The 26,736-nt window shown below is 41.5% G+C and overlaps 1 protein-coding gene across 5 annotated transcripts in view; it reads right to left on the minus strand.

Annotated features, from left to right (window-relative positions):
- CD58 (CD58 molecule) overlaps nucleotides 1–26,736 on the minus strand; it is a 753,750-nt gene that overhangs the window by 269,234 nt on the left and 457,780 nt on the right. For 4 of the 5 annotated variants that reach the window (XM_053705746.1, XM_053705749.1, XM_053705748.1 and 1 more), the window contains exon 6: nucleotides 14,948–15,064. The exons of the other annotated variant lie outside the window; for it this stretch is intronic. In XM_053705746.1, the coding sequence (XP_053561721.1) occupies nucleotides 14,948–15,064 (117 nt within the window). The remainder of the gene's footprint in view (nucleotides 1–14,947; nucleotides 15,065–26,736) is intronic. 5 annotated transcript variants of the gene reach the window in all.

A 26,736-nucleotide genomic window follows, 5' to 3' on the forward strand; every position in this document is an offset into this window, starting at 1 on the left:
CTTGTTGGAAACTACCTTAGGTAAAAACCCAGGTTTTGTACGCAGAACTACTTTATCTGTATGGAAAATCAGATAAGGAGAATCACATTGTAAAGCTGATAACTCAGAGACTCTACGAGCCGAGGAAATAGCCATCAAAAACAGAACTTTCCAAGATAAAAGTTTGATATCAATGGAATAAAGGGGTTCAAACGGAACTCCTTGAAGAACCTTAAGAACCAAGTTTAAGCTCCATGGAGGAGCAACCGATTTAAACACAGGCTTAATTCTAACCAAAGCCTGACAAAATGCCTGGACGTCTGGAACCTCTGCCAGACGCTTGTGCAAAAGGATAGACAGAGCAGAAATCTGTCCCTTTAAAGAACTAGCTGATAATCCTTTATCCAAACCCTCTTGGAGAAAGGACAATATCCTAGGAATCCTAACCTTACTCCATGAGTAATTCTTGGATTCACACTAATGAAGATATTTGCGCCATATCTTATGGTAGATTTTCCTGGTTACAGGCTTTCGTGCCTGTATTAAGGTATCAATGACTGACTCGGAGAAGCCACGCCTTGATAAAATCAAGCGTTCAATCTCCAGGCAGTCAGTCTCAGAGAAATTAGATTTGGATGATTGAAAGGACCTTGTAGTAGAAGGTCTTGTCTCAGAGGCAGAGGCCAAGGTGGAAAGGATGACATGTCCACCAGGTCTGCATACCAGGTCCTGCGTGGCCACGCAGGCGCGATCAAGATCACCGATGCTCTCTCCTGTTTGATTTTGGCAATCAGTCGAGGGAGCAGAGGAAACGGTGGAAACACATAAGCCAGGTTGAAGAACCACGGTGCTGCTAGAGCATCTATCAGCGTCGCTTCTGGGTCCCTGGACCTGGATCCGTAACAAGGAAGCTTGGCGTTCTGGCGAGACGCCATGAGATCCAATTCTGGTGTGCCCCAACGATGAACCAATTGAGCAAACACCTCCGGATGGAGTTCCCACTCCCCCGGATGAAAAGTCTGACGACTTAGAAAATCCGCCTCCCAGTTCTCTACACCTGGGATATGGATCGCTGATAGATGGCAAGAGTGAGTCTCTGCCCAACGAATTATCTTGGAGACTTCTAACATCGCTAGGGAGCTCCTGGTCCCCCCTTGATGGTTGATGTAAGCCACAGTCGTGATGTTGTCCGACTGAAATCTGATGAACCTCAGGGTTGCTAACTGAGGCCAAGCTAGAAGAGCAATGAATATTGCTCTTAACTCCAGAATATTTATTGGGAGGAGTTTCTCCTCCTGAGTCCACGATCCCTAAGCCTTCAGGGAATTCCAGACTGCACCCCAACCTAGAAGGCTGGCATCTGTTGTTACAATTGTCCAATCTGGCCTGCGAAAGGTCATACCTTTGGACAGATGGACCCAAGATAGCCACCAGAGAAGAGAATCTCTGGTCTCTTGATCCAGATTTAGCAGAGGGGACAAATCTGTGTAATCCCCATTCCACTGACTGAGCATGCATAATTGCAGCGGTCTGAGATGTAGGCGCGCAAATGGCACTATGTCCATCGCCGCTACCATTAAGCCGATCACTTCCATGCACTGAGCCACCGAAGGGCGCGGAATGTAGTGTAGAAGACAGCAGGAATTTAGAAGCTTTGATAACCTGGACTCCGTCAGGTAAATTTTCATTTCTACAGAATCTATCAGAGTTCCTAGGAAGGAAACCCTTGTGAGGGGTGATAGAGAACTCTTTCCCTCGTTCACTTTCCACCCATGCGACCTCAGAAATGCCAACACTATGTCCGTATGAGATTTGGCAATTTGGAAGTTTGACGCCTGTATCAGGATGTCGTCTAGATAAGGGGCCACTGCTATGCCCCGTGGTCTTAGGACCGCCAGAAGAGACCCCAGGACCTTTGTAAAAATTCTTGGGGCTGTAGCTAACCCGAAGGGAAGAGCCACAAACTGGTAATGCCTGTCTAGAAAGGCAAACCTTAGGAACCGATGATGATCTTTGTGAATCGGTATGTGAAGATAAGCATCCTTCAAATCCACTGTGGTCATGTACTGACCCTCCTGGATCATAGGTAGGATTGTCCGAATAGTTTCCATTTTGAACGATGGAACTCTGAGGAATTTGTTTAAGATCTTTAGATCCAAAATTGGTCTGAAGGTTCCCTCTTTTTTTGGGAACCACAAACAGATTTGAATAAAATCCCTGTCCTTGTTCCATCTGTGGAACTGGATGGATCACTCCCATTATTAGGAGGTCTTGCACACAGCGTAAGAATGCCTCTTTCTTTATCTGGTTTACAGATAATCTCGAAAGGTGAAATCTCCCTTGTGGGGGGGAAGCTTTGAAGTCCAGAAGATATCCCTGAGATATGATCTCCAACGCCCAGGGATCCTGAACATCTCTTGCCCACGCCTGGGCGAAGAGAGAAAGTCTGCCCCCTACTAGATCCGTTGCCGGATAGGGGGCCGTTCCTTCATGCTGTCTTAGAGGCAGCAGCAGGCTTTCTGGCCTGCTTGCCTTTGCTCCAGGCCTGGTTAGATTTCCAGGCCGGCTTGGATTGCGCAAAAGTTCCCTCTTGTTTTGTAGCAGAGGAAGTTGATGCTGCACCTGCCTTGAAGTTTCGAAAGGCACGAAAATTAGACTGTTTGGCCCTTGATTTGGCCCTGTCCTGAGGAAGGGTATGACCCTTACCTCCAGTAATGTCAGCAATAATTTCCTTCAAACCAGGCCCGAATAGGGTCTGCCCCTTGAAGGGAATGTTAAGTAATTTAGACTTTGAAGTCACGTCAGCTGACCAAGATTTAAGCCATAGCGCCCTACGCGCCTGGATTGCGAATCCAGAATTCTTAGCCGTTAGTTTAGTCAAATGAACAATGGCATCAGAAACAAAAGAATTAGCTAGCTTAAGTGTTCTAAGCTTGTCAAGTATTTCAGTCAATGGAGTAGCTGTCTGAAAGGCCTCTTCCAGAGACTCAAACCAGAACGCCGCAGCAGCAGTGACAGGAGCAATGCATGCAAGGGGCTGCATGATAAAACCTTGTTGAATAAACATTTTCTTAAGGTAACCGTCTAATTTTTTATCCATTGGATCTGAAAAAGCACAACTGTCCTTGACAGGGATAGTGGTACGCTTTGCTAAAGTAGAAACTGCTCCCTCCACCTTAGGGACCGTCTGCCATAAGTCCCGTGTGGTGGCGTCTATTGGAAACATTTTTCTAAAAATAGGAGGGGGGGAAACGGCACACCAGGTCTGTCCCACTCCTTAGTAATAATTTCTGTAAACCTTTTAGGTATTGGAAAAATGTCAGTACACACCGGCACCGCGTAGTATTTATCCAGTCTACACAATTTCTCTGGCACTGCAATTGTGTCACAGTCATTCAGAGCAGCTAAAACCTCTCCAAGCAACACCCGGAGGTTCTCAAGCTTAAATTTAAAAGTAGACATATCTGAATCAGGTTTCCCCGAGTCAGAGACGTCACCCACAGACTGAAGCTCTTCCTCAGCTTCTGCATATTGTGACGCAGTATCAGACATGGGCCTTAAAATATCTGCGCGCTCTGTATTACGTCTAACCCCAGAGCTATCGTGCTTTCCTCTGAATTCAGGCAGTCTGGCTAATACCGCTGACAGGGTATTATCCATGATTGCCGCCATGTCCTGCAAAGTAATCGCTATGGGCGTCTTTGATGTACTTGGCGCCATTTTAGTGTGAGTCCCTTGAGCGGGAGTCAAAGGGTCCGACACGTGGGGAGAGTTAGTCGGCATAACTTCCCCCTCATCAGAATCCTCTGGTGATAATTCTTTTAAAGATAACAGCTGATCTTTATTGCTTAAAGTGAAATCAATACATTTAGTACACATTCTCCTATGGGGTTCCACCATGGCTTTTAAACATAATGAACAAGGAGTTTCCTCTATGTCAGACATGTTTATACAGACTAGCAATGAGACTAGCAAGCTTGGAAAACACTTTAAATCAAGTTAACAAGCAATATAAAAAAAAAAACAAAAAAAAAACGTTACTGTGCCTTTAAGAGAAACAAATTTTGCCAAAATTTGAAATAACAGTGAAAAAAGGCAGTTAAACTAACAAAATTTTTACAGTGTATGTAACAAGTTAGCAGAGCATTGCACCCACTTGCAAATGGATGATTAACCTCTTAATACAAAAAAACAGATTAACAGAACGAAAAATATGTTTTTTAAACAGTCATAACAACTGCCACAGCTCCTACTTTTGAAGCCTTTTGAGCCCTTCAGAGATGTCCTATAGCATGCAGGAGACTGCTGAGGGAAGCTGAATGTCACAGTTTGTAATTTTAACTGCACCAACTGTAACTTTTATACTATAACAGTGGAAAGCCTCAGGAAACTTTCTAGGCAAAAATAAAGCCAGCCATGTGGAAAAAACTAGGCCCCAATCAGTTTTATCACCAAAGCATATATAAAAACGATTAAACATGCCAGCAAACGTTTTATATTGCACATTAATCAGAGTATATACCTCTGATAGCAAGCCTGATACTAGTCACTATTAAATCACTGTATTTAGGCTTTAACTTACATTAATCCGGTATCAGCAGCATTTTCTAGCAAATTCCATCCCTAGAAAAACTTAACTGCACATACCTTATTGCAGGATACCCTGCACGCCATTCTCCCTCTGAAGTTACCTCACTCCTCAGACATATGTGAGAACGGCAGTGGATCTTAGTTACTTCTGCTAAGATCATAGAAAAATGCAGGCAGATTCTTCTTCTAAATGCTGCCTGAGATAAAATAGTACACTCCGGTACCATTTAAAAACAATAAACTTTTGATTGAAGAAAAAACTAACTATATTTTACCACTTTCCTCTAACTACCTCCAGCTATGTTGAGAGCTTGCAAGAGAATGACTGAATATGGCAGTTAGGGGAGGAGCTATATAGCAGCTCTGCTGTGGGTGATCCTCTTGCAACTTCCTGTTGGGAAGGAGAATATCCCACAAGTAATGGATGATCCGTGGACTGGATACACCTAACAAGAGAAACCTCCGGGTGGAGTTCCCACTCCCCCGGATGGAAAGTCTGATGACTCAGATAATCCGCTTCCCAGTTGTCCACTCCTGGGATGTGAATTGCTGATAGATGGCAGGAGTGATCCTCTGCCCATTTGATGATCTTGGATACCTCCCTCATTGCCAGGGAACTCTTTGTTCCCCCCTGATGATTGATGTACGCTACAGTCGTCATGTTGTCCGACTGAAATCTGATGAATTTTGCCTCCGCTAGTTGAGGCCATGCCTGGAGCGCATTGAATATCGCTCTCAATTCCAAAATGTTTATCGGGAGAAGAGATTCTTCCCGAGACCATAGACCCTGAGCCTTCAGGGACTTCCAGACCGCGCCCCAGCCTAAGAGGCTGGCGTCGTCGTGACAATGATCCACTCCGGTCTTCGGAAACTCATTCCCTGAGACAGGTGATCCTGAGACAACCACCAGAGGAGTGAGTCTCTGGTTTGCTGGTCCATCTGAATCTGGGGAGACAAATCTGCATAATCTCCATTCCATTGTTTGAGCATGCACAGTTGCAATGGTCTTAAATGAATTCGAGCAAAAGGAACCACGTCCATTGCCGCAACCATTAGTCCTATTACCTCCATGCACTGAGCTATGGAGGGTTGAGGAATGGATTGAAGAACTCGACAAGTGTTCAAAAGTTTTAATTTCCTGACCTCTGTCAGAAAGATTTTCATTTCTACCGAGTCTATTATTGTTCCCAGGAAGGGAACCCTTGTGAACGGGGACAGAGAACTTTTTTCTATGTTCACCTTCCACCCGTGAGACCTTAGAAAGGCTAGAACAATGTCCGTATGAGCCCTTGCTTTGTGAAAGGACGACGCCTGTATTAAAATGTCGTCTAGGTAAGGTGCTACTGCAATGCCCCTTGGCCTTAGCATCGCTAGAAGGGACCCTAGCACCTTTGTGAAAATTCTGGGAGCAGTGGCCAATCCGAAGGGAAGAGCCACAAACTGGTAATGCTTGTCCAGAAAGGCGAACCTCAGAAACTGATGGTGATCTTTGTGGATAGGAATATGCAGGTACGCATCCTTTAAGTCCACGGTAGTCATATATTGACCCTCCTGGATCATTGGTAAAATTGTCCGAATGGTTTCCATTTTGAATGATGGAACTCTGAGGAATTTGTTTAGGATCTTTAAATCCAGAATTGGCCTGAAAGTTCCTTCCTTTTTGGGAACTACAAACAGGTTTGAGTAAAATCCCAGTCCTTGTTCTGCTGTTGGAACTGGGTTTATCACTCCCATTTTTAAAAGGTCTTCTACGCAATGTAAGAATGCCTGTCTCTTTATCTGGTCTAAAGATAAGCGAGACATGTGGAACCTTCCCCTTGGAGGAAGGTCCTTGAATTCTAGAAGATACCCCTGAGAGACAATTTCTAGTGCCCAGGGGTCCGGAACATCTCTTGCCCAGGCCTGAGTAAAGAGAGAAAGTCTGCCCCCTACTAGATCCGGTCCCGGATCGGGGGCTACCCCTTCATGCTGTCTTGGTAGCAGCAGCAGGCTTTTTGGCCTGTTTACCCTTGTTCCAGCCTTGCAATGGTTTCCATGCTGGTTTGGGCTGGGGTGCGTTACCCTCTTGCCTAGTGGCTGTAGAGGTAGAAGCCGGTCCGTTCCTGAAATTGCGAAAGGAACGAAAATTAGACTTATTTTTAGCTTTGAAAGGTCTATCCTGTGGAAGGGCATGGCCCTTTCCCCCAGTGATATCTGAAATAATTTCTTTCAACTCTGGCCCGAATAGGGTCTTACCCTTGAAAGGAATATTAAGCAATTTTGTTTTGGACGACACATCCGCCGACCACGATTTTAGCCAAAGCGCCCCACGCGCCACTATTGTGAAACCAGAATTTTTCGCCGCTAATTTAGCTAACTGAAAAGCGGCATCTGTAATGAAAGAATTAGCCAACTTCAGGGCGTGAATTCTATCCATGACTTCATCATAAGAAGTCTCCTTCTGGAGCGAGTTTTCTAATTCCTCAAACCAAAAAGCAGCTGCAGTGGTTACACGAATAATGCAAGAAATTGGTTGAAGAAGAAAACCTTGTTGAACAAAAATTTTCTTAAGTAAACCTTCTAATTTTTTATCCATAGGATCTTTGAAAGCGCAACTGTCTTCTATTGGTATAGTTGTGCGCTTAGCTAGCGTTGAAACTGCCCCCTCTACCTTAGGGACCGTCTGTGCATAGTAATAGCAATTGGCGCGCTAGATGTACTGGGCATCGCTTGCGCGGGCATAGCTGGTGTTGACACAGAAGGAGAGGATAGTGAGCTATCCTCACTACCTTCAGCTAAAGAATCATCTTGGGCTATATCTTTAAGCGTGATTGTACGGTCCTTAAGCTGTTTGGACGCTATGGCACACTTCACACATAAATTTAATGGGGGAACCACCTTGGCCTTTGAACATACAGAACATAGGTTATCTGAAGGGTCAGACATGTTTGACAGACTTAAACAAATCTTCAATGCAATAAAAATTATTTTTTACAAAAACGTTACTGTGTCTTTAAATAATAAAAGTGCACACTTTATTACTAAAACATCAAAAAAACATCAAATAAACATCCGATTTTAATGAAATTTTCACCACAGTGTCTTGATGCTTTGAAATGATTGCACACAAATTTTCAGACCAATTAACCCCTTAATGCCCAAACCGGAGCTAATAACAGCAATTAACCTGTTAAAAACACTACAGTACTATTCCACAGCTTCCACTGTGGCCTTTACCTTCCTTAGGGATTCTTTTAGTAGGAAATAAGCCTTTCTGGAGTCTTTTCTGATGCCTCTGGACTCCCCACGTGAAGCTGCATGAACTGCCTAAGCAAAACAACTGTGCAATTGAGGCCTGAAAATGAGGCCTCCTCCCTCTTCATTCCAGAGTGGAGGGGCCTTTCTGACTAGAATAGGTGTCCAAATAAGTGCCAGGCGCAAAATAAAACCCCAAAAGTGTTTTAAAGTCTGAAAAAACACCTTATTTATAGTGAAAACATGCTAAAAAGCAATCGATTTAGCCCACAATAGTGTTAACCAGCATAGAGCCCTTAATATAAGCCATAATTTTATACAGAGTCTAAGAAAAATGGCTTACCTATCCCAGAGGGGATTGCTGACAGTCTTCTAGCATTACTAGGTCTTGTTAGAAAAAACACAATTTATGCTTACCTGATAAATTTATTTCTCTTGTGGTGTATCCAGTCCACGGATCATCCATTACTTGTGGGATATTCTCATTCCCAACAGGAAGTTGCAAGAGGACACCCAACAGCAGAGCTGTAATATAGCTCCTCCCCTAACTGTCATAGCCAGTCATTCGACCGAAAACAAGCCGAGAAAGGAGGAACCATAGGGTGTAGTGGTTACTGTAGTTTAAATTTAAAAATTACCTGCCTTAAAATGACAGGGCGGGCCGTGGACTGGATACACCACAAGAGAAATAAATTTATCAGGTAAGCATAAATTGTGTTTTCTCTTGTAAGGTGTATCCAGTCCACGGATCATCCATTACTTGTGGGATACCAATACCAAAGCTAAAGTACACGGATGAAGGGAGGGACAAGGCAGGAACTTAAATAGAAGAAACCACTGCCTGTAAAACCTTTCTCCCAAATATAGCCTCCAAAGAAGCAAAAGTATCAAATTTGTAAAATTTTGAAAAAGTATGAAGCGAAGACCAAGTCGCCACCTTGCAAATCTGTTCAACAGAAGCCTCATTTTTAAAGGCCCAAGTGGAAGCCACAGCTCTAGTGGAATGAGCTGTAATCCTTTCAGGAGGCTGCTGTCCAGCAGTCTCATAGGCTAAGCGGATTAAGCTTCTTAGCCAAAAAGAAAAAGAGGTTGCCAAAGCCTTTTGACCTCTCCTCTGTCCAGAGTAGACAACAAACAAAGCAGATGTTTGACGAAAATCTTTAGTAGCTTGTAAGTAAAACTTTAAACCACGGACCACGTCCAGATTGTGTAACACAAGGATGGAACCACAATCTCTTGATTGATATTATTGTTAGATACCACCTTAGGTAAGAACCCAGGTTTGGTACGCAGGACTACCTTATCCGTATGAAAAATCAGATAAGGAGAATCACATTGTAAGGCAGATAGCTCAGAGACTCTACGAGCCGAGGAAATAGCTACCAAAAAAAAAAAAAAAAAAGAACTTTCCAAGATAAAAGTTTAATATCTATAGAATGAAGAGGTTCAAACGGAACTCCTTGAAGAACCTTAAGAACCAAGTTTAAGCTCTATGGTGGAGCAACAGGTTTAAACACAGGCTTGATTCTAACTAAAGCCTGACAAAATGCCTGAACGTCTGGAACATCTGCCAGACGCTAGTGCAAAAGAATAGACAGAGCAAAAATCTGTCCCTTTAAGAAACTAGCTGACAATCCTTTTTCCAAACCTTCTTGGAGAAAAGATAAAATCCTAGGAATCCTGACCTTACTCCATGAGTAACCCTTGGATTCACACCAATAAAGATATCTACGCCATACCTTATGGTAAATTTTCCTGGTGACAGGCTTTCGTGCCTGTATTAAGGTATCAATAACTGACTCGGAGAAGCCACGCTTTGATAAAATCAAGCGTTCAATCTCCAGGCAGTCAGCCTCAGAGAAATTAGATTTGGATGGTTGAAAGGACCCTGAAATAGAAGGTCCTGTCTCAGAGGCAGAGACCATGGTGGAAAAGGATGACATGTCCACTAGATCTGCATACCAGGTCCTGCGTGGCCACGCAGGTGCTATCAGAATCACCAATGCTCTCTCCTGCTTGATCTTGGCAATCAGTCGAGGGAGCAGAGGAAACGGTGGAAACACATAAGTCAGGTTGAAAGACCAGGGCGCTGCTAGAGTATCTATCAGTGTCGCCTTGGGATCCCTGGACCTGGATCCGTAACACAGAAGTTTGGCGTTCTGGCGAGATGCCATGAGATCCAGTTCTGGTTTGCCCCAACGGAGAATCAGTTGTGCAAATACCTCCGGATGGAGTTCCCACTCTCCCGGATGAAAAGTCTGACGACTTAGAAAATCCACCTCCCAGTGCTCTACACCTGGGATATGGATAGCTAATAGGTGGCAAGAGAGAATCTCTGCCCAGTGAATTATTTTTGAAACTTCTAACATCTCTAGGGAACTTCTTGTTCCCCCTCGATGGTTGATGTAAGCTACAGTCGTGATGTTGACCGACTGAAATCTGATGTACCTCAGAGTTGCTAACTGAGGCCAAACCTGAAGAGCCTTGAATATCGCTCTTAGTTCCAGAATATTTATTGGAAGGAGAGACTCCTCCTGAGTCCACGATCCCTGAGCCTTCAGGGAGTTCCAGACTGCACCCCAACCTAGAAGGCTGGCATTTGTTGTTACAATAGTCCAATCTGGCCTGCGAAGGTCATACCTTTGGACAGATGGACCCGAGATAGCCACCAGGGAAGAGGATCCCTGGTCTCTTGGTCCAGATTCAGTTGAGGGGCCAAATCTGTGTAATCCCCGCTCCACTGACTGAGCCTGCATAGTTTCAGCGGTCTGAGATGTAAGCGTGCAAACGGCACTATGTCCATTGCCGCTACCATTAAGCCGATTACTTCCATACACTGAGCCACCACAGGGCGCGGAATGGAATGAAGAACCCGACAGGAATTTAGAAGCTTTGATAACCTGGACTCCGTCAAGGTAAATTTTCATTTCTACAGAATCTATCAGAGTCCCTAGAAAGGAAACTCTTGTGAGTGGGGATAGAGAACACTTTTCCTCGTTCACTTTCCACCCATGCGACCTCAGAAATGCCAGTACTACGTCCGTATGAGACTTGGCAATTTGGAAGTTTGACGCCTGTATCAGGATGTCGTCTAAATAAGGGGCTACTGCTATGCCCCGCGGCCTTAGGACCGCCAAAAGCGACCCTAGAACCTTTGTAAAGATTCTTGGGGCTGTAGCTAATCCAAAGGGAAGAGCTACAACTGGTAATGCCTGTCTTGAAAGGCAAACCTGAGAAACTGATGATGATCTTTGTGTATCGGAATGTGAAGATAAGCATCCTTTAGATCCACTGTAGTCATATATTGACCCTCCTGGATCAGTGGTAGGATGGTACGAATAGTTTCCATCTTGAACGACGGAACTTTGAGGAATTTGTTTAAGATCTTTAGATCCAAAATCGGTCTGAAGGTTCCCTCTTTTTTGGGAACCACAAACAGATTTGAGTAAAAACCCTGTTCCTGTTCCTCCTTTGGAACTGGATGGATCACTCCCATAACTAGGAGGTCTCGTACACAGTGTAAGCATGCCTCTCTCTTTATCTGGTTTGCAGATAATTGTGAAAGGTGAAATCTCCCTTTTGGGGGGGAAGCTTTGAAGTCCAAAAGATATCCCTGGGATATAATTTCCAACGCCCAGGGATCCTGAACATCTCTTGCCCACGCCTGGGCGAAGAGTGAAAGTCTGCCCCCTACTAGATCCGTTACCGGATAGGGGGTCGTTCCTTCATGCTGTCTTAGAGGCAGCAGCAGGCTTTTTGACCTGCTTACCTATTTTCCAGGTCTGGTTTGGTCTCCAGACCGTCTTGGATTGAGCAAAAGTTCCCTCTTGTTTATTATTAGAGGAAGTTGATGCCGCACCTACCTTGAAGTTTCGAAAGGCACGAAAATTAGACTGTTTGGCCCTAGATTTGGACCTGTCCTGAGGAAGGGCACGACCTTTTCCTCCCGTGATATCAGCAATAATCTCCTTCAAACCAGGCCCGAATAGGGTCTGCCCCTTGAAGGGAATGTTAAGTAGCTTAGATTTTAAAGTCACGTCAGCTGACCATGATTTAAGCCATAGCGCTCTGTGCGCCTGTATAGCAAAACCAGAATTCTTAGCCGTTAGTTTATTCAAATGAACAATGGCATCAGAAATAAAATAATTGGCTAGCTTAAGTGCTCTAAGTTTGCCAAGTATGTCATCCAATGGAGTCGCTACCTGTAAAGCCTCTTCCAGAGACTCAAACCAGTACGCCGCAGCAGCAGTGACAGGGGCAATGCATGCAATGGGCTGTAGGATAAAACCTTGTTGAATAAATATTTTCTTAAGGTAACCTTCTAATTTTTTATCCATTGGATCTAAAAATGCACAACTGTCCTCGACAGGGATAGTAGTACGCTTTGCTAGAGTAGAAACTGCTCCCTCCACTTTAGGGACTGTCTGCCATAAGTCCTGTGTGGTGGCGTCTATTGGAAAACATTTTTCTAAAAATAGGAGGGGAAGAGAACGGCACACCTGGTCTATCCCATTCCTTATTAATAATTTCTGTAAACCTTTTAGGTATTGGAAAAACATCAGTACACACCGGCACTGCAAAGCATTTATCCAGTCTACACAATTTCTCTGGCACTGCAATGGTATCACAGTCATTCAGAGCAGCTAAAACCTCCCTAAGAAACACGCGGAGGTGTTCAAGCTTAAATTTAAATGTAGAAATATTAGAATCAGGTATCTTTCCTGAGTCATTAACATCACCCACTGACTGAAGCTCTCCTTCCTCAGCTTCTGCATATTGTGAGGCAGTATCAGACATGGTTCTTAAAGCGTCAGTATGCTCTGCATTTTGTCTCACCCCAGAGCTATCTCGCTAACCTCTAAGTTCAGGTAGTCTGGCTAATACCGCTGACAGAGTATTATCCATGACTGCCGCCATGTCTTGTAAAGTAAACGCTATGGGCGCCCTAGATGTACTTGGCGCCATTTGAGCGTGAGTCCCTTGGGCGGGAGTCAAAGGGTCTGACACGTGGGGAGAGTTAGTCGGCATAACTTTCCCCTCGTCAGATTCCTCTGGTGATAATTTAAAAAAAAAAATGAATATGATCTTTATTACATAAAATGAAATCAGTACATTTGGTACACATTCTAAGAGGGGGTTCCACCATGGCTTTTAAACATAATGAACAAGGAGTTTCTTCTATGTCAGACATATTTATACAGACTAGCAATGAGACTAGCAAGCTTGGAAAACACTTTAAATCAAGTTAACAAGCAAATATAAAAAACGGTACTGTGCCTTTAAGAGAAACACATTTTGTAAGAATTTGAAAAACAGTGAAAAAATGCAGTAAATCAAACGAAATTGTTACAGTGTATGTAATAGGCTAGCAGAGCATTGCATCCACTTGCAAATGGATGATTAACCCCTTAGTTCAAAAAACGGATCAAATGCCACAGCAAGCTGTGGTCCTACCTTCCCCAATAAACGACTTTTGAAAGCCTTTGAGCCCTTTAGAGATGTCCTATAGCATACAGGGGACTCCTGAGGGAAGCTGGATGTCACAGTTTGTAATTTTAACTGCACCAACTGTAACTTTTATACTATAACAGTGGAAAGCCTCAGTAAACTGTTTTCTAGTCAAAATTTAAGCCAGCCATGTGGAAAAAACTAGGCCCCAATAAAGTTTTATCACCAAAGCATATATAAAAACGATTAAACATGCCAGCAAACGTTTTATATTGCAATATCATAAGGGTATTACCCCTGGGAGTAAGCATGATACCAGTCGTTATTAAATCACTGTATTCAGGCTAAACTTACATTAATCCGGTATCAGCAGCATTTTCTAGTGTTTTCCATCTCTAGAAAAAATTATAACTGCACATACCTGATAGCAGAATAAACTGCACGCCATTCTCTCGCTGAAGTTACCTCATCTGTGTAATCCCCTCAGACATATGTGAGAATAGCAATGGATCTTAGTTACAACCTGCTAAGATCATAGAAACCTCAGGCAGATTCTTCTTCTATTTACTGCCTGAGATAAAATAGCACAACTCCGGTACTATTTAAAAATAACAAACTTTTGATTGAAGAAAATAAACTAGCTATATTTAACCACTCTCTCCTACAACGACCTAGCTTGTTGAGAGTTGCAAGAGAATGACTGGCTATGACAGTTAGGGGAGGAGCTATATTACAGCTCTGCTGTTGGGTGTCCTCTTGCAACTTCCTGTTGGGAATGAGAATATCCCACAAGTAATGGATGATCCGTGGACTGGATACACCTTACAAGAGAAATGACTGATCATACCTGAAGCAGTTAAGCCTGCAAACTGTTCCCCCCAACTGAAGTTCTCTGGTTTCAACAGTCCTGCGTGGGAACAGCAATGGATTTTAGTTACTGGTGCTAAAATCATATTCCTCTCGGCAGAAATCTTCATCACTTTCTGCTGCAGAGTAAATAGTACAAGCCGGCACTATTTTAAAATAACAAACTCTTGATAGAAGAATAAAAAACTACAACTAAACACCACATACTCTTTACCACCCCCGTGGAGATGCTACTAGTTAGAGCGGCAAAGAGAATGACTGGGGGGGCAGAGCCTGAGGGGAGCTATATGGACAGCTCTGCTGTGTGCTCTCTTTGCCACTTCCTGTAGGGATTGAGAATATCCCACAAGTAAGGATGAAGCCGTGGACCGGATACACCAATGTAGGAGAAATAAAGGTATTACACAATATAAATGTATTACACAATATAAAGGTATAACAGAATATACAGGTATTACACAATATAAGAGCATGGCACAATATAAGGGTATAACACAATATAAGGGTATAACACAATATAAAGGTATAACACAATATAAGGGTATAACAAAATATAAAGGTATTACACAATATAAAGGTATTACACAATATAAGGGTATAACACAATATAAAGGTATTACACAATATAAAGGTATTACACAATATAAGGGTATGGCACAATATAAGGGTATGGCACAATATAAAGGTATTACACAATATAAGGGTATAACACAATATAAAGGTATTACGCAATATAAGGGTATAACACAATATAAGGGTATAACACAATATTAAGGTATAACATAATATCAAGGTATAACACAATATAAAGGTATAACACACATCTCACCTTCATTGGGTTTTGGAGTAGTTTCGTCTTTAGAGCAGTCAGGTTCCTTTGCTGCTGATTGCTCAGGAATATTATTGTCACTTTGTCTCTGTTTGTTGTCGCTCTCACTCTCAGCAGCTACAGAAAACCACAACACTAATGAGTTTAAAGGCACATTACACACAATGAGATAACACACTATAAGACTATAAGGGTAACTTACTATAAAGGTAACGCACTATACGGTTATGACACACTATAAGGGTAACTTCCTATAAAGGTATAACTCAATATAAGGGTAACGCAATATAGGAGTATGGCACACTATAAGGGTATGACATACTATATAAAGGTATAACACAATAAAAGGGTATAACGCAATAAAAGGTTATAAGACACTATAAAGGTATAACATAATATAAGAGTATGACACACTATAAGGGTATGACACACTATATAAGGGTATGACACACTATAAAGGTATAAAACTATATAAGGGTTAGACACACCATTTAAGGTTAGGACACACTATAAGGGTATGACACGCTATAAAGATATAACACAATATAAGGGTATAACACACTATGAGGGTATGACACACTATAAAGGTATAACACAATATAAGGGTATGACACACTATATAAGGGTATGACACACTATAAGGGTATGACAAACTATATAAGGGTATGACACTATATAAGGGAATTACACACTATAAGGGTATAACACAATATAAAGGTATGACACACTATAAGGGAATGACACACTATAACTTATAGTGTGTCATTCCCTTATAGTGTGTCATACCCTTAGTGTGTTATACCTTTACTAGTCCTAAAGCCCGTGTATACGGGCCATTTTTTGGAGTACAGCGGTCCCACCCCCTGCTCTCTCTCTATATCCCCTCTCTTTTGCTCTCTCTTTCTCCCCTCTCTTTTGCTCTCTCTTTCTCCCCTCTCTTTTGCTCTCTCTCTCCCCCTCTCTTTTGCTCTCTCTTTCTCCCCTCTATTTTCCCCCTCTCTTTTGCTCTCTCTCTCCCCCCTCTCTTTTGCTGTCTCTCTCCCTCTTTTGTTGTCTTTCTCCCTCTTTTGCTCTCTCTCTTTCCCCCCTATTATGCTCTCTCTTTCTCCCCTCTCTTTTGCTCTATCTTTCTCCCCTCTCTTTTGCTCTCTCTCTCCCCCCTCTCTTTTGCTGTCTCTCTCCCTATTTTGCTATCTCTCTCCCTCTTTTGCTGTCTCTCTCCCTCTCTTTTGCTCTCTCTATCCCCCCTCTCTTTTGTGCTCTCTCCCCCCTCTCTTTTGTGTTCTCTCCCCCTCTCTTTTGTGCTCTCTCCCCCCTCTCTTTTGTACTCTCTCCCCCCTCTCTTTTGTGCTCTCCCCCCTCTCTTTTGTGCTCTCTGCCCCTCTCTTTTGTGCTCTTTCCCCCCTCTCTTTTGTGCTCTCTCCCCCTCTTTTGTGCTCTCTCCCCCCTCTCTTTTGTGCTCTCTCCCCCCTCTCTTTTGTGTACTCTCCCCCTCTCTTTTGTGCACTCTCCCCGCTCTCTTTTGTGCACTCTCCCCCCTCTCTTTTGTGCTCTCTCCCCCCTCTCTTTTGTGCTCTCTCCCCCCTCTCTTTTGCTCACTCTCCCCCCTCTCTTTTGCTCTCTCTCTCCCCCCTCTTTTGCTCTCTCTTTTCCCCCTCTCTTTTGCTCTCTCTCTCCCCCCTCTCTTTTGCTCTCTCTCTCTCCCCTCTCTTTTGCTGTCTCTCTCCCTCTATTGCTGTCTCTCTCCCTCTCTTTTGCTCTCTCTCTTCCCCCCTCTCGTTTGCTCTCTCTCTCTCTCTATCCTCTCGTTTGCTCTCTCTCCCTCTCCTCTCTTTTGCTCTCTCTCCCTCTCTTTTGCTGTCTCTCTCCCTCTCTTTTGCTGTCTCTCTCCCCCTCTCTTTTGCGCTCTCTCCCTCCTCTCTTTTGCGCTCTCTCCCCCTCTCTTTTGTGCTCTCTTCCCCCTCTCTTTTGCGCTCTCTCCTCCTCTCTTTTGTGCTATCTCCCCCCTCTCTTTTGTGCTCTCTCCCCCTCTCTTTTGTGCTCTCTCCCCCTCTCTTTTGTGCTCTCCCCCCCTCTCTTTTGCTCACTCTCCCCCTCTCTTTTGCTCTCTCTCTCCCCCCTCTTTTGCTCTCTCTTTTTCCCCTCTCTTTTGCTCTCTCTCCCCCCTCGCTTTTGCTCTTTCTCTCCCCCTCTCTTTTGCTGTCTCTCTCCCTCTTTTGCTGTCTCTCTCCCTCTCTTTTGCTCTCTCTCTTCCCCCCTCTCGTTTGCTTGCTCTCTCTCTCTCTCCTCTCGTTTGCGCTCTCGCTCCCTCTCCTCTCTTTGGCTCTCTCTCCCTCTCTTTTGCTGTCTCTCTCCCCCCTCTCTTTTGCGCTCTCTCCCCTCTCTTTTGTGCTCTCTCACCCTTCCTTTTGTGCTCTCTCTCCCCCTCTCTCTTTTGTGCTCTCCCCCCCTCTCTTTTGTGCTCTCCCCCCTTTCTTTTGTGCTCTCTCACCCCTCTCATTTGTGCTCTCTCACCCTTCCTTTTGTGCTCTCTCTCCCCCTCTCTCTTTTGTGCTCTCCCCCCCTCTCTTTTGTGCTCTCCCCCCTTTCTTTTGTGCTCTCTCACCCCTCTCATTTGTGCTCTCTCCCCCCTCTCTTTTGTGCTCTCTCCCCCCTCTCTTTTGTGCTCGCTCCCCCTCTCTTTTGTGCTCTCTCCCCCCTCTCTTTTGTGCTCTCTCTCTCCCCCTCTCTGTTGTGCTCTCCCCCCCCTCTCTTTTGTGCTTTCTCCCCCCTCTCTTTTGTGCTATCTCCTCCCTCTCTTTTGCTCACTCTCCCCAATCTCTTTTGCTCACTCTCCCCCTCTCTTTATCCCCCTCTTCTGCTCTCACTATCCCCCTTCTTTTTAGAGCTCTCTGTCTCTATGAATCACTCACTGTGCACTCACCCGGCATCTGGCCCTGCCCAGCCCGCGTCACGCTCGGCCCCGTCCGACCCCGCCCTGGCCCCGCCCACAGGCCACGCCCACTCCACCACATGCAACGCCAGGAGGAAGTCAAGACAGTTAGAAGGCCAGGTGTGTTTGTCCTACTGCGCATGACAGCTTCGGACAAACACACTTGGCCTTTTATTATATAGGATAGTGTGTCATACCCTTATAGTCTATAAGGGTATGACACACTATAAAGGTATAACACACTAAGGGTATGACACACTATAAGGGTATGACACACTATAAGGGTATAAAACAATATTAGGGTATGACACGCTATATGAGGGTATGACAGACTATATATGGGTATGACACACTATATAAGGTTATGGCACACTATATAAGGATATGACACACTATAAGGGTATGATACAATATAAGGGTATGACACACTAAATAAGGGTATCACACAATATATAAGGGTATGACACACTATATAAGGGTATGACACAATATATAAGGGTATCACACAATATATAAGGGTATGACACACTATATAAGGGTATGGCACACCATATAAGGGTATGCCACACTATATAAGGGTATGACACGCTATAAGGGTATGACAATAAAAGGGTATGACACACAATAAGGGTATACCACAATATAAAGCTATAACACAATATAATGGTATAACACACTATAAGGATAGAACACACTATAAGGGTATGACACAATATAAAGGTATAACACTATATAAGGGTATGACACAATATAAAGGTATAACACAATATAAGGGTATAACACACTATAAGGGTATGACACACTATAAGGATATAAAACAATATAAAGGATTAAAACAATATAAGGGTATAACACACTATTAGGGTATGACACACTAAGGATATGACACACTATAAGGGTAAAACACAATATAAAGGTATAACACAATATAAGGGTATAACACACTAAGGCCTAGATTTGGAGTTTGGCGGTAGATGGGCTGTTAACGCTACGCAGGCTTTTTTCTGGCCGCACCATAAAATTAACTCTGGTATCGAGAGTTCAAAAAAATGCTGCGTTAGGCTCCAAAAAAGGAGCGTAGAGCATTTTTACCGCAAATGCAACTCTCGATACCAGAGTTGCTTACGGACGCGGCCAGCCTCAAAAACGTGCTCGTGCACGATTCTCCCATAGGAAACAATGGGGCTGTTTGAGCTGAAAAAAAACCTAACACCTGCAAAAAAGCAGCGTTCAGCTCCTAACGCAGCCCCATTGTTTCCTATGGGGAAACACTTCCTACGTCTGCACCTAACACCCTAACATGTACCCCGAGTCTAAACACCCCTACCCTTACACTTATTAACCCCTAATCTGCCGCCCCCGCTATCGCTGACCCCTGCATTATATTATTAACCCCTAATCTTCCGCTCCGTAAACCGCCGCAACTTACATTATCCCTATGTACCCCTAATCTGCTGCCCCTAACACCGCCGACCCCTATATTATATTTATTAACCCCTAATCTGCCCCCCTCAACGTCGCCGACACCTGCCTACACTTATTAACCCATAATCTGCCGAGCGGACCTGAGCGCTACTATAATAAAGTTATTAACCCCTAATCCGCCTCACTAACCCTATCATAAATAGTATTAACCCCTAATCTGCCCTCCCTAACATCGCCGACACCTAACTTCAATTATTAACCCCTAATCTGACGACCGGAGCTCACCGCTACTATAATAAATGGATTAACCCCTAAAGCTAAGTCTAACCCTAACACTAACACCCCCCTAACTTAAATATAATTTACATCTAACGAAATTAATTATCTCTTATTAAATAAATTATTCCTATTTAAAGCTAAATACTTACCTGTAAAAGAAATCCTAATATAGCTACAATATAAATTATAATTACATTGTAGCTATTTTAGGATTAATATTTATTTTACAGGCAACTTTGTAATTATTTTAACCAGGTACAATAGCTATTAAATAGTTAAGAACTATTTAATAGCTACCTAGTTAAAATAATTACAAATTTACCTGTAAAATAAATCCTAACCTAAGTTATAATTAAACCTAACACTACCCTATCAATAAATTAATTAAATAAAATACCTACAATTACCTACAATAAAACCTAACACTACACTATCAATAAATAAATTAAATACAATACCTACAAATAACTACAATTACATAAACTAACTAAAGTACAAAAAATAAAAAAGAACTAAGTTACAAAAAATAAAAAAATATTTACAAACATAAGAAAAATATTACAACAATTTTAAACTAATTACACCTACTCTAAGCCCCCTAATAAAATAACAAAGACCCCCAAAATAAAAAAATGCCCTACCCTATTCTAAATTAATAGAGTTAAAAGCTCTTTTACCTTACCAGCCCTGAACAGGGCCCTTTGCGGGGCATGCCCCAAGAAAATCAGCTCTTTTGCCTGTAAAAAAAAACATACAATACCCCCCCCCCAACATTACAACCCACCACCCACATACCCCTAATCTAACCCAAACCCCCCTTAAATAAACCTAACACTAGCCCCTGAAGATCTTCCTACCTTGTCTTCACCATCCAGGTTCACCGATCCGTCCTGGCATCCGGTGCTGAAGAGGTCCAGAAGAGGCTCCAAAGTCTTCCTCCTATCCGGCAAGAAGAGGACATCCGGACCGGCAAACATCTTCTTCCAAGCGGCATCTTCAATCTTCTTCCATCCGGTGCGGAGCGGGTCCATCTTGAAGCAGCCAACGCGGATCCATCCTCTTCTTCCGGCGTCTCCCGACGAATGACGGTTCCTTTAAGGGACGTCATCCAAGATGGCGTCCCTCGAATTCCGATTGGCTGATAGGATTCTATCAGCCAATCGGAATTAAGGTAGGAATATTCTGATTGGCTGATGGAATCAGCCAATCAGAATCAAGTTCAATCCGATTGGCTGATCCAATCAGCCAATCAGATTGAGCTCGCATTCTATTGGCTGTTCCGATCAGCCAATAGAATGCGAGCTCAATCTGATTGGCTGATTGGATCGGCCAATCGGATTGAACTTGATTCTGATTGGCTGATTCCATCAGCCAATCAGAATATTCCTACCTTAATTCCGATTGGCTGATAGAATCCTATCAGCCAATCGGAATTCGAGGGACGCCATCTTGGATGACGTCCCTTAAAGGAACCGTCATTCGTCGAGAGCCGCCGGAAGAAGAGGATGGATCCGCGTCGGCTGCTTCAAGATGGACCCGCTCCGCACCGGATGGAAGAAGATTGAAGATGCCGCTTGGAAGAAGATGTTTGCCGGTCCGGATGTCCTCTTCTTGCCGGATAGGAGGAAGACTTTGGAGCCTCTTCTGGACCTCTTCAGCACCGGATGCCAGGACGGATCGGTAAACCTGGATGGTGAAGACAAGGTAGGAAGATCTTCAGGGGCTAGTGTTAGGTTTATTTAAGGGGGGTTTGGGTTAGATTAGGGGTATGTGGGTGGTGGGTTGTAATGTTGGGGGGGGGGTATTGTATGTTTTTTTTTACAGGCAAAAGAGCTGATTTTCTTGGGGCATGCCCCGCAAAGGGCCCTGTTCAGGGCTGGTAAGGTAAAAGAGCTTTTAACTCTATTAATTTAGAATAGGGTAGGGTATTTTTTTATTTTGGGGGTCTTTGTTATTTTATTAGGGGGCTTAGAGTAGGTGTAATTAGTTTAAAATTGTTGTAATATTTTTCTTATGTTTGTAAATATTTTTTTATTTTTTGTAACTTAGTTCTTTTTTATTTTTTGTACTTTAGTTAGTTTATGTAATTGTAGTTATTTGTAGGTATTGTATTTAATTTATTTATTGATAGTGTAGTGTTAGGTTTTATTGTAGGTAATTGTAGGTATTTTATTTAATTAATTTATTGATAGGGTAGTGTTAGGTTTAATTATAACTTAGGTTAGGATTTATTTTACAGGTAAATTTGTAATTATTTTAACTAGGTAGCTATTAAATAGTTCTTAACTATTTAATAGCTATTGTACCTGGTTAAAATAATTACAAAGTTGCCTGTAAAATAAATATTAATCCTAAAATAGCTACAATGTAATTATAATTTATATTGTAGCTATATTAGGATTTCTTTTACAGGTAAGTATTTAGCTTTAAATAGGAATAATTTATTTAATAAGAGATAATTAATTTCGTTAGATGTAAATTATATTTAAGTTAGGGGGGTGTTAGTGTTAGGGTTAGACTTAGCTTTAGGGGTTAATCCATTTATTATAGTAGCGGTGAGCTCCGGTCGTCAGATTAGGGGTTAATAATTGAAGTTAGGTGTCGGCGATGTTAGGGAGGGCAGATTAGGGGTTAATACTATTTATGATAGGGTTAGTGAGGCGGATTAGGGGTTAATAACTTTATTATAGTAGCGCTCAGGTCCGCTCGGCAGATTAGGGGTTAATAAGTGTAGGCAGGTGTCGGCGACGTTGAGGGGGGCAGATTAGGGGTTAATAAATATAATATAGGGGTCGGCGGTGTTAGGGGCAGCAGATTAGGGGTACATAAGGATAACGTAGGTGGCGGCGCTTTGCGGTCGGCAGATTAGGGGTTAATTATTGTAAGTAGCTGGCGGCGACGTTGAGGGGGGCAGGTTAGGGGTTAATAAATATAATACAGGGGTCGGCGGTGTTAGGGGCAGCAGATTAGGGGTACATAAGTATAACGTAGGTGGCGGTCGGCAGATTAGGGGTTAAAAAAATTGAATCGAGTTGCGGCGATGTGGGGGGACCTCAGTTTAGGGGTACATAGGTAGTTTATGGGTGTTAGTGTACTTTAGGGTACAGTAGTTAAGAGCTTTATGAACCGGCGTTAGCCCAGAAAGCTCTTAACTCCTGCTTTTTTTCTGCGGCTGGAGTTTTGTCGTTAGAGCTCTAACGCTCACTTCAGAAACGACTCTAAATACCGGAGTTAGGAAGATCCCATTGAAAAGATAGGATACGCAAATGGCGTAGGGGGATCTGCGGTATGGAAAAGTCGCGGCTGAAAAGTGAGCGTTAGACCCTTACCTACACGACTCCAAATACCGGCGGTAGCCTAAAACCAGCGTTAGGAGCCTCTAACGCTGGTTTTCACGGCTAACGCCAAACTCTAAATCTAGGCCTAAGGATATAACACACTATAAGGGTATAACACAATATAAAGGTATAACACAATATAAGGGTATACCACACTATAAGGGTATGACACACTATAAGGGTATGACACACTATAAGGGTATAACACAATATAAATGTATAAAACAATATAAATGTATAAAACAATATAAGGGTATAACACAATATAAGGGTATAACACATTATAAGGGTATGACACACTATAAGGATATGACACACTATAAGGGTATAACACAATATAAAGGTATACCGCAATATAAGAGTATAACACAATATAAGGGTATAACACACTATAAGGGTATAACACACTATAAGGGTATAACACACTATAAGGGTATAACACAATATAAAAGTATAACACAATATAAGGGTATAACACAATATAAGGGTATAACACAATATAAGGGTATAACACACTATAAGGGTATAACACACTATAAAGGTATAACACACTATAAGGGTATAACACACTATAAGGGTATACCACACTATAAAGGTATGACACAATATAAAGGTATGACACACTATAAAGGTATGACACACTATAAGGGTATAACACACTATAAGGGTATAACACACTATAAGGGTATTACACACTATAAAGGTATAACACACTATAAGGGTATAACACAATATAAGGGTATAAAACACTATAAGGGTATAAAACACTATAAGGGTATGACACACTATAAGGGTATAAAACAATATAAGGGTATAACACACTATAAAGGTATAACACACTATAATGGTATAACACACTGTAAGGGTATAACACACTATAAAGGTATAACACACTATAAGGGTATAACACACTATAAAGGTATGACACACTATAAGGGTATGACACACTATAAAGGTATAACACACTATAAGTGTATGACACACTATAAGGGTATAACACACTATAAGGGAATAACACACTAAAAGGGTATAACACACTATAAAGGTATAACACAGTATAAGGGTATAACACACTATAAGGGTATAACACACTATAAGGGTATAACACACTATAAGGGTATAACACAATATAAAGGTATTACACAATATAAAGGTAAATCGCACTTTAAGTGTATAACACACTATAAGGGTATTACACACTATAAAGGTATAACACACTATAAGGGTATAACACAATATAAGGGTATAACACACTATAAAGGTATAACACAATATAAGGGTATAACACAATATAAAGGTATAACACACTATAAGGGTATAACACACTGTAAGGGTATAACACACTATAAGGGTATAACACAAAATAAAGGTATAACACACTATAAGGGTATAACGCACTATAAGGGTATAACACAATATAAAGGTATAACACACTATAAGGGTATAACACAATATAAGGGTATAACACACTATAAGTGTATAACACAATATAAGGGTATAACACACTATAAAGGTATAACACAATATAAGGGTATAACGCACTATAAAGGTATAACACACTATAAGGGTATAACACAATATAAAGGTATAACACACTATAAGGGTATAACACAATATAAAGGTATAACACACCATAAGGGTATAACACAATATAAAGGTATAACACACTATAAGGGTATAACACAATATAAAGGTATAACACACTATAAGGGTATAACACACTATAAGGGTATAACACACTATAAGGGTATAACACACTATAAGGGTATAACACACTATAAAGGTATAACACACTATAAGGGTATAACACACTATAAGGGTATAACACACTATAAAGGTATAACACACTATAAGGGTATAACACAATATAATGGTATAACACAATATAAGGGTATAACACAATATAAGGGTATAACACACTATAAGGGTATAACACACTATAAAAGTATAACACACTATAAGGGTATAACACACTATAAAGGTATAACACACTATAAGGGTAAAACACACTATAAGGGTATAACACACTATAAAGGTATAACACACTATAAGGGTATAACACACTATAAGGGTATAACACACTATAAGGGTATGACACAATATAAAGGTATAACACACTATAAGGGTATGACGCACTATAAGGGTATAACACAATATAAAGGTATAACACAATATAAAGGTATTACACAATATAAGGGTATGACACAATATAAGGGTATAACACACTATAAGGGTATGACACACTATAAGGGTTTGACACACTATAAGGGTATGACACACTATAAGGGTATAACACAATATAAAGGTATAACACACTATAAGGGTAGAACACACTATAAGGGTATGACACACTATAAGGGTAAGACACACTATAAGGGTATGACACACTATAAGGGTATAACACAATATAAAGGTATTATACAATATAAGGGTATGACAGAATATAAGGATATAACACAATATAAGGGTATAACACACTATAAGGGTATGACACACTATAAGGGTATAACACAATATAAAGGTATAACAGAATATAAAGGTATAACACACTATAAGGGTATAACACACTATAAGGGTATAACACACTATAAGGGTATAACACAATATAAAGGTATAACACACTATAAGGGTATGACACACTATAAGGGTATGACACACTAAGGGTATGACACACTATAAGGGTATAACACAATATAAAGGTATAACACAATATAAGGGTATAACACAATATAAGGGTATAACACACCATAAGGGTATAACACACTATAAGGGTATGACACACTATAAGAGTATAACACAATATAAAGGTATGACACAATATAAAGGTATGACACAATATAAGGGTATGACACAATATAAAGGTATAACACAATATAAAGGTATAACACACTATAAGGGTATAACACACTATAAGGGCATGACACACTATAAGGGTATGACACACTATAAGGGTATAACACAATATAAAGGTATAACACAATATAAGGGTATACCACACTATAAGGGTATGACACACTATAAGGGTATGACACACTATAAGGGTATAACACAATATAAATGTATAAAACAATATAAATGTATAAAACAATATAAGGGTATAACACAATATAAGGGTATAACACATTATAAGGGTATGACACACTATAAGGATATGACACACTATAAGGGTATAACACAATATAAAGGTATACCGCAATATAAGGGTATAACACACTATAAGGGTATAACACACTAAAAGGGTATAACACACTATAAGGGTATAACACAATATAAAAGTATAACACAATATAACGGTATAACACAATATAAGGGTATAACACAATATAAGGGTATAACACACTATAAGGGTATAACACACTATAAAGGTATAACACACTATAAGGGTATAACACACTATAAGGGTATACCACACTATAAAGGTATGACACAATATAAAGGTATGACACACTATAAAGGTATGACACACTATAAGGGTATAACACACTATAAGGGTATAACACACTATAAGGGTATTACACACTATAAAGGTATAACACACTATAAGGGTATAACACAATATAAGGGTATAAAACACTATAAGGGTATAAAACACTATAAGGGTATGACACACTATAAGGGTATAAAACAATATAAGGGTATAACACACTATAAAGGTATAACACACTATAAGGGTATAACACACTGTAAGGGTATAACACACTATAAAGGTATAACACACTATAAGGGTATAACACACTATAAAGGTATGACACACTATAAGGGTATGACACACTATAAAGGTATAACACACTATAAGTGTATGACACACTATAAGG

The sequence above is a fragment of the Bombina bombina genome, chromosome 3 (assembly GCF_027579735.1).
Source record: "Bombina bombina isolate aBomBom1 chromosome 3, aBomBom1.pri, whole genome shotgun sequence".
NCBI lineage: Eukaryota > Metazoa > Chordata > Amphibia > Anura > Bombinatoridae > Bombina > Bombina bombina.